This window comes from Manacus candei, unplaced genomic scaffold (assembly GCF_025592945.1).
Source record: "Manacus candei isolate 608988 ecotype Guabito, Panama unplaced genomic scaffold, ASM2559294v1 h1tg000009l, whole genome shotgun sequence".
In the NCBI taxonomy this organism is placed as follows: domain Eukaryota; kingdom Metazoa; phylum Chordata; class Aves; order Passeriformes; family Pipridae; genus Manacus; species Manacus candei.
This window is the reverse complement of record NW_026138057.1, coordinates 7,740,001-7,756,693: the sequence shown is the minus strand read 5'-3', so window position 1 is coordinate 7,756,693 and position 16,693 is coordinate 7,740,001. Positions and strand designations below refer to the sequence as shown.

Here is a 16,693-nt window from a genome sequence, read left to right as displayed (position 1 = left end):
AGGTTGCCCATTTCAGATGCAAATCCTTCCTGAGGCCCAATGGAGTTTAGTAAAGACAGCAAAAAAAGAAGAAACAAGAAGTTTCCAGGATCCTCTTTGAGAATCCTGAGGCACATTGGTGTCCTTAATCCACCCTGCTGCATGGATTAAGGTAGGTGATAACCTCTCTGGATTCAAAAGAATGAGCACAGCGCCTACAAAGTGGGTGGAGACTGGGATTTGGGCTAATAAACCCCCACGCAATAAAAGCTGGCTCGGTGTCAGAAGCCCGTGAATAGCCCTCAATGTACGGCATTCCCAGGCTTAGCAGGGAAGCTTGCAAAGAGCCTACCTGAATCAAGTAAGCATGAATAATCTGCCTGAGCACAATGACCACGGAGAGCGCCAAGCAGAGAGACTTTCCACTCCTCTTCTCAAGTTTGAGCTGATAAATTTATTAGTGGACTGCAGGCTGGAGCCAGTTCTGTCCCGGATCCCTGGTTTGCACAAGGAGAAATGCACTAAACTGTCAGTGAGCAGAGCGTTGCTTTTATGCTACCGTCTGCTCTTAATGTTTCTAATTGCAATACTAATGTGCTAGAAATCTCAGATTTGGGATGAATCAAGGCAGAAAATTGATTTCATGCTGTGACAGTTTATATATTGCCCCAAGAACATAAGCAGTTCATTCAAAAAAAAAAAAAAAAAAAAGGGAAAAGAAAAACCCACACTGTCTCAATGTCTCGCATTGCAAAACAGGCTCTCCATATACTCAAAAGTTTAAGTGAAATAACCTCTGATACAGATGTGAGTGACAAGCTGGCAAAGGCACATCAAGCATTGTACTCTGGCCTTGAACTCTGACTTATAAATCTTCTGTCTTTTTCTGAGGTACCAGGTAGGTACAGCATGTACAGAGAATCTGTGTTAGCTACAAAGAGTATTAATATAAACACCCTGCATAAGAACAAAAATGAGTTACCTAGCTAGTCCATATGGGGTCTAACAAGTGGAAAGGGAATATCTGAACTATTAATCCGAATCTGTTATTACTTAGAAATAGTAACTAAATTAAGCATCAAAGACACCACAAAGACAGCCTTTACTCTGCATTCTCACTCCATATACAGCCAGATAAGGGATGGAAAAGTTTCTGCTGCCATGTTTAGAGTTCTAGCTAATAGCAAAGCTATTTTCTCTCTTTCATACTTGAAACTTTTTGACAGTAGTTTTTGAAAACGCAGCAGTACATTAGTTCAATCAATTTGCAAAATACATCTATTCCACATGGGTTTTTTCCACCAAAAGAGAATTTAAAGACTAAATCACAACCAATGTTGTTAATTAAATGATAGCATAGACTGTATTGTTGTGTGTAGCATGGCAATATCAGATTATTCCTCAATGGAATATATTCACCAATCAAATTAATTTAGCACAGCATCAAAATTTAATGACAGCTGCACTATAAAATATTGGAAAATACTAATTTCAAACCAATTTTTCACTAATTAGAATATCCCCAGGAATTTTAGGTACAGATAGTTTGACATTTAGACTTTTATTTGTATGTTTTAGTTTTTTAATGAATTTAACATACACATAAAAATATTGTATTCAGTTATTCAGAATGATCAGCATCCAATTCAAAAAGCAACAATAAAAAGAGAAACAAAAGACTGAGCATCTTATTCTATCTTGCATAATCAATTTTCAATAATCAAGGACGTACATCATGTATTTTTGGGCAATCTTACATTAATGGAAGTGTTTACTTCTGTGAAGTTAGAGAAGATGAGTGCACATCTAAGTGGATTTTTTAATATTTTTTTCCTATTTTGTTAGCACATCAGAACACTATTTGTCAGCAATATGCAGTTGTTTCCACACCAGTGTATAAGGAATTCTGCTAGATTTTAAAGCAGACAAATTATTTTGGGGATGGTTCAGAGTGGCACAGCAAGCTCCACAATAATAAAATTGATGAGATTATATGATTACCCTGGAGGCTGCTGGATTTTGCATGTCACCATATATAAGTCTTTTCTGACACAACTATATAGCCATGTCTGTGCAATTTCACAGAAAACCAAACATGTCAAGCCCTGTAAGATCATTTTGTCACATTCCAATTATGTTTTTAAGAATAAGACTGAACTTACCAGGCAGGTATGACCAGACCTAAACCAGAATTTACAAATGTAGGCTATAATGTATAGACAAAACAGGGGGTTTATTCTGGAGAGTAAAAAAAAAACGCCATAATTTTGTTAAAGATTGACTGTGCCACTGGATTAAATAAGAGAGTCACCAGCCACGGGAGACTGATTATTCACAAACAGTAACAACTGTAAACTCTGAAAGACTGATCACTGGGCTTGTTCCTTATATTGTCCCTGCACAGTGATTAGTTTCCAGTGACAGTGAAGTTGATATAATCTCAAGTGCTTACTTTAGTTGTTATGCACATGGATAAGCAGGTCAACAGTTTGCTTCAACACAGTACTTTCACTACAGAGACCTAGTAAGTAGTGTTGATTAAACCTGCTTAAGTGATTTGTGCACAACTAAATTTGGGCAAACCTTATAAGTGAGCACATTCTTCAAACTTTCATAAAAAGCTATCTCAATTTAGTAGTACTCACTAAAAAAAAATCCCATGGCACTTTAAGGCTTTTTATTTTAAGATTATTATTGTCCATATTAAGTTTTACAGTTCCTGCAAAGTCTCAAAATCCCTTTCTTTTTCTACTTCTAGCAATTAAAAAACTACAGTGATGTATAATAATTTACCCTCAGGAAGCAATCCTGTAACAGTGTCCATTAGCAGTTCTGTTGTCTACATTCTACTGAAAAGCACTTGCTCTTCAAATTCATTTTGAGTGCAAGAGGAAAAAAAAGTAGGAAATAGTGATTACCTCCATTTTTGGTAAATTTTGGTAGCGCCAGGCTATTTTCATAGAATCCTGAACATCCTCAGACTTAACAGCTGCTGCTTCATCTCCCAATTCCTTTCCACAGGTATCATCAAGCAAAGGGGCTGGAAGTTCCTACAGGTAGAGAGCAAAACAATGTCAGCTTTCTACAGCAGAAATGGCAGTTCAGATTTTTATCCACACCCTCCCCAGATAACACAGTTATCTTAGTATAAAGGACAGTTGTCAAATCTGTAACAAAACCTGATTAAAAACGCTGCTCTGACAGACTGGCTCCTACTAATATCAAGCATGAAAAAACCTCACATAATTATTATCAGAAAAATGAATTATACAAGCAAAATTAAGAATGCAGAATGGAAATGCCACATTTTATACTCTACTTGATACAAACAACACAACTTGAGCAGCATCCATACTCCTTTTTTTTTTTAATCTTTCTTTAAATGATGTCCTAAACTATCCCATTTCTGTGTGTGGGTAAGTTCCCTGCATGGTGAATTTAAGCCTATTTTAAAGTAAGATCTTTGTTAGCTTCTGTAAGTCTTTCAAATGTATTCAAGAGACCACAGTAGCCTACAGACACCAGCTGAAAAACCACTGTAACAGGATGGTTTGATTTTTCTCCTCTGCTAACCATCAGGCATGATACCTACTAACGATGGATTCCTCATGAACACAAACACAGGAGTAAAAGAAAGGGGAAGACATTTAGTCCTGGATTTTTTTATATGGTTCTAATGCACACTTTCTACCTTTGCTGTACTGCTGAAAAAAGTAAACAGCACTGTGTGGATACCAAGCATTCAGAATTTATGCACTAGGCTGTTACAGCTACTGGAGAAATGAAGGGCAACCAAGTTTTCTGACATGACTTTATCACACCCGTCTCTGTGAGCTGGAGGGCACAGATCTCTTTATCTGCTTAAAACACATCAAGACTTACTTGAAAACAAAGTTTTCATTAGTCAGTGACTCTTGAGAGAGAACTGAGATGTGTCTCAAGGGTTAAAAATATACAGAGCTAGCCAGTATCTCTGTTACAATGTATTAGGAGTGAAGACATAAAAACCAAATTTGAAAACTTTAAAGAAGAGTCTCAATCAAAGTATGGGTTACACATGAAACTCTGCACAGGGGCAGAGCTTATGCTGGCCATAAACATCCAAATGACACTCATGGCTTTATGTAGGCAGAAATTATACAGACAGACACACACAGAAAGGGGACAATGAAGGTTTAAATGAATCCATTTTGGGTTTACTGTTACACTAATTCCGTATTCAAGAATGCAGGACAGACAACCTGTATATAGTTCTACACATCACCTTATGAACAACATGTGCTATTTGGATTCTTCAGTGTAAATTAGCATAATATTTACAATTACTTAAGAAACATGAGAACAACTGTTTCTAAGTTCAGGACAGTTAGTTCTGCCTCTTTCAGAGGCTGGTCAGCACACCCTCTGAGATAAGAGGCAGTGGAAGCTATGAAAACTTTTAGAGACTTTATAACTTTGATAAAGTTGCAGAAATAGAACAACTGTACCTATATATTTCAGCAGCTAAGCAGAAGACAGAAGGCACACCTTCGAGCAAAGAATTTTATTTATTTCCTTTTTGCAAATAAACTAAAGCCTGGTATGGCCTATTCACGAGAATGGTGAGTTATATGTTCAGATTTCTTGCAGCTTGTTTAGAAGATACACTTGTATACAATAAACTCGTATTACTATGATGGTAAAAATTAAGCTTATGGGTAGGAAATCTACATGAAGATTAAAATTTTAATTTTCCGGTTTTCCTTAAATTTACAGATTTATAACAGTTGCTTCAGTTAAAAAAATAAATTAATTTTGTTAAAGTTCCATTACATCTACCCAGCAAGAAAGCAGGAAAGCTTTCAAACCAAAGACAAGGATTTCTGACAGACAGGAGAAAATGAAAACAGAACACTGTACTGAAAGGTTCTGAGAAACTATAAATACAAACATGAGCTGACAAGTACCCCAATGCATTTCATATATATGCAGACACAGATCCTCTATATTTACTCCTAAGAGCATCATATAAAGTATTTTTATAAAAAAGAAAAAAGATGCTATTTTGAATTGTTGATTTTATAACACAGAAATCCATAATAAAGAGTTAATTAGACTTATTTTCCAATTAAGGTGTTATTTTGAAAACACATTGTGAAACTGTCGTGCAGATTTGATTTCCTAATAGAGTTATCCACAAATGTAAACTTCCTACCATAAAAAGCTCTTTCAATGAAGGGCTGCTGCTACTTGATCATCTCAAAATATCCCTCAATTTTAGCAATTAAAAAAACCAAACCCACCAACTTTCATTTAAAAAAGAGTTCTGTAAAGAAACAATCCCGAGGCCAAAACATTTCCAGATATCTCTTCCTTTCATTCACCAAGATCAACTGGCTCCCAGGCACTACGTGTAACTTTTTATAGTGCTGAGGTGCTTTTCTGATAACAAGTGCCTGCCAGAGATCATAAAATCCTGCCTAAACATTTCAGACTCCCTAAGCTGGCCCCTGTTTCAGATACTACCTCTGATATAACAATCTCACACTGCTGTAGCATCACTGGGCAGGTATCACATCATCTGCAAAGCCAAAGTCCAGAAAATGCCATATTTTACCATTCACCTTTCCTGGAGGCAACAAGAAAAACACCACCAATATTTTCTTAAAGCTATTGAATATTTTTCTCCTCTAGAATCACTGCAAATGCCTACCATTTGTACAAGTAGTTCGTTGTTATCATATAATAATTGGCAAAGACAAATTTGAGACGGGGACATTATCTACGTAAATTTGCTAATGTACATTTTACAAATAAAATGTATTATATGCCATAAAAGAACAGAGGTCAAGGACAATAAGGGGTGAAAGGTTCTCCAAGTAACACTGATAAAGTAGAAGCCGCTTAAATAACATGTAACACAGAAAAAAAGTTCCTGCCTTCCAGTCGAGCACAGAACAAAACCGTCTTACATGGCACTCTGTGGCAGGGAGACACCACAAATCTGAGCTGTTGACACCCAAGAACCTCAGCCCAAAACAATCAGAGGCAGACACACCATCAGTGCAACACAATTAGGCACTGTGGTGTGCCCTGACTGCTGCTAAGAACGAAGCAGATTAAGAGATCAAGGAAAAACGGTTTCACCTGAAGTTGATAAAGATTTTGGCTGCCGGAGATGAAAACCTATCAAAGTCTCCACCCAAAACAGCCTTTTTTTTGCCAATGTAGTTTACTTTTAACTTCTGACATAACAAAGAATTTTAATTTTGACATAGTAAAAAACTTCTAACTCTAGAGAATGACTTAAACATGGCTAAATTCACCCAAAGCAACCTGAGAAAGCCGTGACTCTGTACTGTGGCAGTGAGCATGTGCTCCAGCTTAGGTCTGGTTTGTGCCCTCTTGTCCCTTCCTGCCCCACAGAAGGAACCAGGAGCACTCGAAGAACTCCCCTCATACCAAGAACAATTCTTATTTCCTCAGCTGCTTTTCCAAAATGCTCTTACCTCATAACTCCCATGCTCAGCTGAAGAACGTGTTTCTTAGATGCACCATGTTCTCATCCTCATGCAAGAAGCGATTTCACACAATGCACTGAGCCTTGAGACATTTCTGGGGCCATGAGGTCTCACAGCCATGCCATTTTCTATCCCAACACACCCTGTCCTAAGCAAACATATCCTGAATCATACTCTTTTATGTGGTGGTTGTGAACTACATGGCCTCTTAGTAGGCTTTGTACGTAATTAGCTGCAATCTGAAAAAGGTGGTCTGCCACTGGAGCCACCTGGTATTTTGAAAACCAATTGCCTGAGCTCAACCTGTTACCTTAACTTGGTTACATACATGCCAAGATGATGTACTTAAGCACAAATAGGAAAAAAAAAAATTCCAATGCTATTCAAGGTCAGAGTGTATCTGTAATTCGAACAAATATTACATAAAGAATACTGAACAGAACTAATAAAGATTGTTTACCTCCAGATTTGCATCCCAACATTATCACTACTCTCCCAGCTTCTGTTTACTCTTTTCTCTGCCATTTACAGAAAACTATAAGAAAGAGAGGCAGAACATGCAGGTGCAGTTGGAAGGTATGTCTGCACTACCTGGAAGCCAACATGCACATGCCTCCATTAGCTTGCCCAAAGACTAAATAAACAGGACACCCAGGTGGTCACTAATGTTGTTTTTCCTTAGGATGTACTGATTCATGTATCCCAGTATTTAACTTCAAAAAAAAAAACCCACCTCTTTTAAATTTCAACTAGAACTTTGTATAAGCACATCTGGAAAAGGGAGAGAACTTAAAATTGCTTAGTAGGGCTTGGGACTGGGGAGAATTACAGACATAGGAGGTTATGTAAACCTGTTTTATGGGCAATACTGGAAATATTAAAATGATCCACACGTTTCTTTTTATCTTCATTATCCTCTTTTATTCTTCACGATAACTAGAAGTGGAACAAAAGGCTTCCCTTCTTCTGACACTGATAATTAAATGCTTTCTTTGTTTCAAGGAAATGGCAGTTTCCAAACCTGACCATGCCCATACAGAACATCTAAGTGAGAAAAAGCCTCCAGTTGTCATAATATAGGTTTATTCTCGAAGATAAAGGCTGGCTGGCTGGATATATGCTTCACTCTTCAGTATCATGAAAAGTTTAATTGCTGTCCAAGAACTACAAAGCATTATTCTTCAGTTTTCAGACTGTCCTTTAAACTAGAAAGAAAATTAGGAGTTATAGAAAAGATGAAGCAGACCAGCAGCCAAACTGGCCACAGAACACAGGCTGCTTCTGGCCCAGCCCCACAAAAACTGGCCTGAAAACTATCCAGCAGGACACCCAGGAGAGCAGAGGGGGGCATGGGACCTATGAGTGACAGGAAAAGGTGGCTAAGATGGGGCTTTTCCTCAAAATATCTGCATGTAGGACATTCAAGAGCAGGGCTTTAGCACAACTCCCCGTCTCCAAGTGTCATTACAAATTGAGTAACAAAGACACTAGTCTCCAGCAGTCTTATTAAATCATCATTTCTGTTGGAGAACATATAGAAAAAGCATTTAAGTTCTGCTGAAATCATCAGAATTTAAAAAAAAATTGGGGATTTAGGATTCAATAAATCTATTTTCTTAGAATCAAAATCAGAATTTCAGAAGAATATGCCATTATTAAAATATGTTACATTGACTTCCAAAATTTCAGCCAGAATTTGGAAATAGAAATGTTATTTAAACACTGGTCTAAGAAAAGAAGAGTTGATTTATCAGCCAATAATATCTCTATTTAATCTATTTTTCTTTAAAAATATCTCAGCTCCCACATCATACAGCTTTGAAAAGCTTTGGGACTGCAAAATTTGTGGCATCGGTGTGTCAGCTTCTAAGAACTGTTACATTCTCCCAGGCTAAAAAAAGACAAATCTTTCATAAGGTATATAAAAAAACAAAGCATGAAGCACTGCATTAGTTAAAATAAAAAACCCCAAACATACAGCATTTCTTGGGGTCAACTAAAATACAAGTCTTTGCTATGCAGCATGAACACACAAAAAGGCAGACAAGTGTTAAAGTTATTAAGGGGAGTTTGGATGGAGAGAAGAAAGCTTGTTGCCGTTTTAAAATTAAAAAAGAAAAAGTTTGGGAGAAAAAAATGGTTTCCTGAAGTGCTCACATTAAATCACAATGCAATTAAAATAATTTCGTTTCCTGCAAACCAAGCTATGAAGGTTTTATTGCAAACATGAAATAATGTATTTCTGTACTAAACCTTTTATCTTTGCAATAAAACAGTGTACAACCTGTGTCTGCCAGCAATGCAGGTCCTCCTGGGTTTCCTGCCACATTACTTTGCCTGCCTTGTTTTGGCAGATGCACGAAGCAAAATCAGATTCTAACAGTTTGACCTCTCTCACTTCTTATGTTCTCTAGGGGATAATAAAATCCAAGATACAATCCCACAGCAGTTAATGAAGCTTAACCTCACACCCTCTTAATTACCAATGCATTACACCAACTATAGGCATCATACTCCTCTCTAAGCTATTTTACAATTCTAAAGAAGTACTACTGTGCTATTATTTGGCAACATAATCCAAGCTGTATGTGAAATCCCTCTCACATAAAATCCTTTGATCCTTACGGGTTTCAATAACTGTATAATTAATAGTACTTAAGAATTTAAAACATTATCTATTTCTGTATCAATAAGTATGTCGTTCACGTGGGTTTATGCAACCATTTTGCAATGCAGTTATTATCATGAGTATGGTGGAAGAAATTTGAAATAATATTAAGGGGAGTACAATTCACTGTTGATCTCTAACTGCAAAAACATTTAAATAGTTCAAATTCACATGAATTTAAGGCTCTTCTTCATTATGTTAATTTTTAGTATTTAAAGGACACCAGATGGTAAGTCAGGAAGGGTAAATATTTTCTTTTCAATAATGTATTATATAAGTGTCAGTTTAAAGGGCCCTACTCCCAAAAGGAGGGAGGATTCTATTTTGATTTGTAAATACTTGTGAATACAAGGTCTATTGTTAAAGACCATAAATGACTGGATACAGAATTTTTCTCCTTTCAGTAGCCCTTGTACAACAATTTATTTCCATCTCCAGGTAAAGCTGTTCTATGGAAACTTTTCTTTGGCATTCAGGAAGACCAAGTGAACCCAGGAGAAACGAGAACTGTTGTGAAGAGAAAAGGGAAGCAATATTCCTCTCTTTTAGGAAATAAAAAAGGTTAATTGTGAGTACTCTAAGGGGTATTTTTTTTAACCCATGAGAATATATTCTGTGCTTCACATACACAGAAGTAAACTGTACAGTCAAGCCATAAAACTCTTTGCTGTAACTTCCTTGCATTATGGCTCCATTTCAAAACACTGAAACCCAGGAATGCATGAGAGATGATTAGATGATTTTTTAAAAACAAAATTCATCTTTTTTCTCAATCAGTTCACGGATGCTTAAGTATGTGAAAGATAAACACATCAGCCAATAGCATAATAAAAGAAATAACAGGAAGAAACTAAATAAAAACGAGTGCCCTTGTCCAAAATCCTGTAAACTCTGCTGCAGTGTATAAGGCAGTAGCCTAAACAGATTTAGTAACAGCATTATTCAATAAAACCTTCACAGTTGAGCACTGTAAGCAAGAGTTCATTAATTGAGCAAATCAGCTCTACAAAGTTGCCAACTAGATTTGTAAAATAGATGTTTGTGAACAATGGAGCCTAAACACTTAGATTTTGTGATTTTTATGATACATTTAACAGGCTAAGTAAGACGTGTGCTTAAAAAAACCCCATAATTTCAGAAGTAGGATGATGGAAGAAAACATCTTAATAAATAGAAAAGGATTGGTAAATAGAAAACTTGAAATTTAAGCCAAACATTTATTTCCTCTGGTTCTGGAAAAGCTTTTTATTAGATTGGTCTGAACTTTTGACAAAGATTTACACTTTAGAGAGTTCCCAGAGTGGGTACTGTTTTAAAGGATTTAACTCCTTTTAAACAGAAGCAATTACTGTTTTTCAAGTGTCCTCTTTCACGCTCTTACAACTTCTCTGTCAAGTTTATAACACAGTTCTTAAGGGAGAAAATTATACATTACAATACAATCAAAATATTTGCATTTTAACAAAGAACAATGTAAAACAAATATTCCACTTACCCAATGTGCAAGCAAGAAAAGTAAACAGATGAGCAAGAGCTACATAATTAAGAAGTTAGGCTTTTCAACTCAGATAGCTGACTGGTTCAACCCCAGTCTTTGTGGTACCACAAGACTTCAGAAAGAGAGAGAGCTGTTAGAAAGTTCAGTTCTGCTATAACTCCAATTGGATTTCTGTGTATTAAGTGATATCATTTAACAGCATGCAGCAGCTGAATCACTGTAACAAGTTCATGTATTTTGAAAATAAAATTAGAAAAAAACAATAGGAATGCAGTCCTATTTGCGTGTTTATTTTTACCTTTCAAGTTGTTATGCTTTTAATTTATGTATCACCTAAAAACGTCAGATGACAGAAAAAAATACCTCTTGCACTCATACACAGCTTCTTTCCCAATACCAGAGAGTGAAGGAGAAAAAGGAGTCAGAATAGTGCTCTTTGAAAATGGAAGCTTGGACAGCCCTGGCCACCAGCCTGATCATTTCTTCCAGGTTTGCATTTTTCCTTTTGACAAAACAATGTTTTGGAATCATATCTGTGAGGGAAAAACGTAAGCAACCATTTTACACGGTTGAATGTACATTGCTGGAAAAAAAAAAAGTCCACGTAGACAGCTATGTTTTCTTTCCAGATGTTGTTTGCATACACAGTAATACAGCACTGAAGCTCAGAGGGGGGTTTATTGTTGTTTTTTTTTTCTTAAATGACCCTGGAAATAACAGGCTCTCCCTGCATTCACCTTTTCAGCAGGAAAAGAGTAAATGTGCACTTTCTGTCCTTCAGGTTTGCCCAAGTATAACCAGCTTGTTGGAGGAAGAATTTTTTGAGTCTTTTCAAATTACATACTTAAGCAAAATGCCTTTTAAAATATACTTTTAACTTTTGTCATAGAGATCTTCTCAGCTTGGTAAGAATTTTTTAAAAAAACTTCACTTTGGAGTGGTTTTTTTTATGTTTAATAAGCCATTACACTTCTCTAGGTGCACCAAGGGAAGCTGTATTTTCCCTTTCACTGTGGTATCCTACAGCACTCACGTGGTTCCACCTGAGTGGTGTGACTTCAGGATGCATCCAGCAAACACAGGGAGGTTGTGCATCTGACACAGGGGCACACTGAGGGCTTTACTACTCAAGAGAATCTTCTGTGTAACTCTCTAGAGAGCAAATTGCACCCTTGTTTTTAAACCTGGAAGTACAATGACACACGACAGCAGAGGTAGGAAAAGGACTCCCACCGTAAGCAACAGGCTCACAGATGGTGTCAGAGTACACTTTTTTCTTGAAGGATGTGCTCTTTATCCTCTCTTCTTGTAAGAGAATCTCCAAAAGGCAATCTCAGTGGAGAGCAGAAGTATCCTGCAATAAAATTCCATCTCCAAAACAAAAAATCCATTCAAAGGCAGTAATGGAATCAAGTGTTCAACTTCTTCTCAGGAGATGAACAGACACGGTTCTAGAAAGGAGTTCTGGACCTCCCACTCTGCCACCTCAGGCTTCCAGGTACCAAATGGAATGGTCATTGATGTAGCACTGGCCAGGGTCCCACAGGGAAATTGTAGTGCTACAGGGGATGCTGGTTTCTGTTTCCCAGCACAAAGGAAGACCTGTAAGTCTTCCTTTCAAGACAAATCATAGAATCACAGAATGGTTTGGGTTGGAAGGGACCTTAAAGACCATCTCATTCATATCCCCTGCCATGGGAAGGGACACTTTCCACTAGACCAGGTTGCTCAAAGCCCCATCCAACCTAGCCTTGAGCACTTCCAGGAATGGGGCATCCCCAAGTTCTCTGGGCAACCTGTTCCAGTGCCTCACCACCCTCACAGTCAAGAATTTATTCCTTATATCTAATTTAAACCTGTGCTCTGCCAGTTTAAAGCCACTCCCCCTTGTCCTGTCACTACATGCCCTTGTAAAAAGTCCCTCCAGCTCTCATGTAACCCCCTTCAGGCCCTGAAAGGCTGCTGGAAGGTCTCTTCAGAGCCTTTGGTTCTCCAGGCTGACCATAGTAGACCCAGCCTGTCTCCATAGCAGAGGTGCTCCAGCCCTCTGAGCATCTTTGTGGTCTCCTCTGGACTTGCTCCAACAGGTCCATGTCCTTTCTGAGCTGGATGCAGTGCTCCAGGTGGGGTCTCACCAGAGCAGAGCAGAGGGACAGAATCCCCTCCCTTGACCTGCTGCCCACGGTGCTTTGGATGCAGCCCCGGGCACGTTTGGCTTTCTGGGCTGTGAGTGCACACTGATGGCTCTTGTTGAGCTTCTTGTCAACCAAAACCCCCAAGTCCTTTTCCTCAGGGCTGCTCTCAGTCTGTTCTCCACCCAGCCTCTGTCTGTGCTTGGGATTGCCCCAGCCCAGGTGCAGGACCTTGCTCTTGGCCCCTTGAACTTCCTGAGGTTCCCATGAGCCCACCTCTCCAGCCTGTCCGTGTCCCTCTGGATGGCCTCCCTTCCCTGCAGCAACTGCACCACACAGCTTGGTGTTGGCAGCCAGCTGAGGCTGCACTCCATCCCTCTTGGCACAGCAAAAGCAACTCAACTGAGAGCAATGTTTAGTGTCAAGGTGAACTATAACTCAAACAGAACCCATTTTTTTCTCATTAAAACTTGTGAGCAACAGTTCCCCCCTCAAGCCTAAATAAAATAATTAGGAATAAAGGTAATGAAATGTTTTTATAGGCAGTTTAGGTAGCTGTAGAATTTTAATGCCAAATTTGAAGTAATTTTATTATTGAATATATTTTCCGTTTACCAGTGCAAACAATTTTTATTTTATGATCAATCACAGAAGTCACCACATAATTCCTTATGTTATATACTATAACATAAGTACTTATGCCCTTACAGTAAAAGGTTGCCTTTTTTGAAGAATATGGAATGAACAGAAATGCTCTCAAATGTTTAAAATACTTTCTGGAAACCAGCATGTATATAGTTCTGTAGGTTTTACCAGAGGTGTATAATTTTTCAGCATTACATCTTAATGCCAGTTTCCTGAAGGAGCTTTGACTACAAAAGGCATGAATATGTTTTCAAAGGATGATGGATAAATTGGTGGGTGGTAATATAATATATCTTAGGCAGCTGATCAGGGCTTTTTATCCTCTGCTTGTCTTTTAGTTATACACAATTTCAAGATAATTATGGTCTATAAGAATGTCTTTTCCCCTTCCTACTACCAGCAATATTTGTCTTGGTTATAGGTTCAAGAAACTTCCAATCACATCACAAAATTGGAATAGGGCAATTATGGCATCTTGGCAGAGAACTGAACATATAAATAGACTGACCACACTATATAGACATTTAATATGGACAGTTAATGAACTGCCTTTATGTAATACACCAGTTAATTAGAATACTAGCCATGGAATTTATTGAATCCATACTTGAATTTTATAAAATAAACCCCAAGCATAATGTGTAATTCAGGTTGATATGTACAATGTCTATGTTGCCTTTCCAGTACAGAATACAGTCCAATCAGATAATGAAAATAAATTAATTACTAATCTCGTTAAATAATAATCTCATTAAATAAAATGCCACAGTATTCAATGGTCAGATATGCTGTATTAAAATCCTGACTTGGTGGAGTCACCCAAATCCCAAAGAGCTCATTTTTATGACAGGAGAGGACTTCCTGAAGCACCTGAGTGAGGGTTACTTCACTGACACAGTACAAATCAGAGAAATCAACTCTGCTGTGCCTCGTTAGGAAGTGCTGAATAGTCATGAAAAGCACAGACAAGAATACTGTTGGATACACAAAAACACAAATGGAGGGAGACAACTAAACAAAACTATGTTTTCCTCCACTTTCCTGCAGCAACATTGCCCATTCATTTATAGTCTCTTATAGTAACCCCACTGTGGAGTTAAAACAGAGGAGTGCAGTGTTATTGCCTAGTGTCCAACCCTGGAAATTAAGAAGGAAAATTATTCCAGATCAGACAACAGAGCTTGATAAGGCACATCAAACTAACTGACCACGAACACACTGGTACAAGAAGGAGAAGTGAGGGGAACAATGTCTGTTAATTAACTTGCAGAAGCATAAAGGAGCTAGGAAAAATATGACAGGCTGTGGACAACTCAATCAAAGGTGAATGAAAGAAGAATAAAATGCATGTTTGCTACTCTATTTTAAGAAAATTTAACACAGTGCAATAAAAATATTCATTTGAATAATTTAATTCAATAAGGAACACAACTGCAGTAATCATGCATGGTACAGCCAGGGAGCCAATGAATTGATTATTAGTTATTTAAAACCAATTATTATTAAAAAATATAGCATGTTCTTCTGTAATTCATACTTAAAAATCAATTTGTAACCTATTTATTTAGGCTTCACTCTAAGCCACAAGAAAAAATGATAAAAATTTCACCCCTAAAGGAACCCTCTTTACTTTCAAGATCATTAAAAAAAAACAAATTAGATTTTTCACAATGCAGCCATATAATTTCATTAAGAATATACTTCTTCCTGAATACTGAACATTGAATAGGTAAGGCATAGAATTTCCCACCACTAGATAGGAAAGCAGAAAAGTAATCATTTTGTCCAGAAATAGTCTCTGAAGACACTTAAGGAAATAGCCAGACTTCACTTGATGCAGAAGTAATCAGTAAATTATATGTTACTTCTGATATTAGAAAAACGCAGCCTTAGAAAGACATAAAATATTTAATGAAATTTTGTAAGATTATCCTCACACTTCAGCATTTTTTTGCACTGTTGATCAGGCTTTTCCCCTTATATAATTTTCTTATAACAGAAACTATCAGTGTTTGATTTGGAGTCCACTGAAGTCTGAAAGGATCCTTTCTGTATGACCTGACCCAAAGCTGACCACGTTCCCAAGCACAGAAAAAGAGTCAGAACGAAATGTAAGTGTAAAGGAACTTGTAAAGATTTTAAATGGTATTTTTATTCTCTGTGGGAAACTACAATAAATATCTACACGAATTGTGCACTGTTTCCACCATAACATACTGGAAGCCCCTTAACTACTCTTCCTGATAGGCCAGTCAAAAGTGGGAAGAGTTGGGTTGACTCAAACCATCCCACTAATCCAGTGGTTTTCATCCACAACCAAAATAAAGGACAAGCTGGCTCCAAACCTGATTTGGCCTTGGAAGGATCTTACTCCACTGTCCATAGACAGAAGCTAGGGAGCTAAATTTAATTCCCAAATCTGGCTACTGCAAATACTCCTGTACTTCCCAACACATTCTTATGAATCACCAAGATTAATTAATTCGTTACTACACAATACACACACTTTAAAATGTGTCCAAGTTCATCAAGAGATTACAGCCTTGCTTATCAAAAGCCAGGAGTCTTATTTACCTTCAAGATGTTGTCAGGGTGCTCTTTAGCAGAAGCAACGAACAGGTCATGTCCACAGACAATTCCCTCTGCCAGAAAGTACTTGAACAACAAATTGGAGTAAAGGCCATACTTATCTTCCTCTGTGAAAACAAGAATAGTTGGAATTTTTTTTTTTTGTTGTTAGATAAATCACCCACCTGCATGTTCACAACACTGTAAAAGGTCCCTTTTGCTCTGTCTCCTGGAGTGTATAATGTACAACAGAGGTAAAATAGGATTCCAAAACTTTAAACAAAATGCTTACAATACTGCATTTAGAATTTTTCAAGACAGAGAAAAAGCTCTCAATCCTGCATTTCATTCTAATTAGGGATGGGATACAGCAATCAGTATTATCTTCCTTACAAGGCTCCCCATAATATCAACTAAGATTACTGAATTTTATGGGTTAATGGGATGAGGTTTATTAATTTAGCAGAATTATATTAATATTTACATTCTTAGTCCTTAAAACATTTTAACTTGCTTAAAATATCTATTAATTGATGCTTTTCAAAATTCAACCATATTTGGGCATGCTAAAGCTATATAGACATTCTTACATCTGCATTTCTTTCAAAGCTGTGAAAACTACAAAAACAGGCAAACCCAATGTCTGTATGGAAAAAAATGTGTAATTTGCAACACTGTTTTTGAGAGCTAACCAGAGCAAAGT

General features: G+C 37.3%; 1 protein-coding gene across 4 annotated transcripts in view; it reads right to left on the bottom strand.

The window, feature by feature from the left end:
* ELP4 (elongator acetyltransferase complex subunit 4) overlaps positions 1-16,693 on the bottom strand; it is a 142,648-nt gene that overhangs the window by 111,822 nt on the left and 14,133 nt on the right. For all 4 annotated transcript variants that reach the window (XM_051776815.1, XM_051776816.1, XM_051776818.1 and 1 more), the window contains exons 3-4: positions 15,997-16,118; positions 2,898-3,029 (exon numbers count right to left, since the gene is read on the bottom strand). In XM_051776815.1, coding sequence (XP_051632775.1) covers positions 2,898-3,029; positions 15,997-16,118 — 254 coding nt within the window. The remainder of the gene's footprint in view (positions 1-2,897; positions 3,030-15,996; positions 16,119-16,693) is intronic.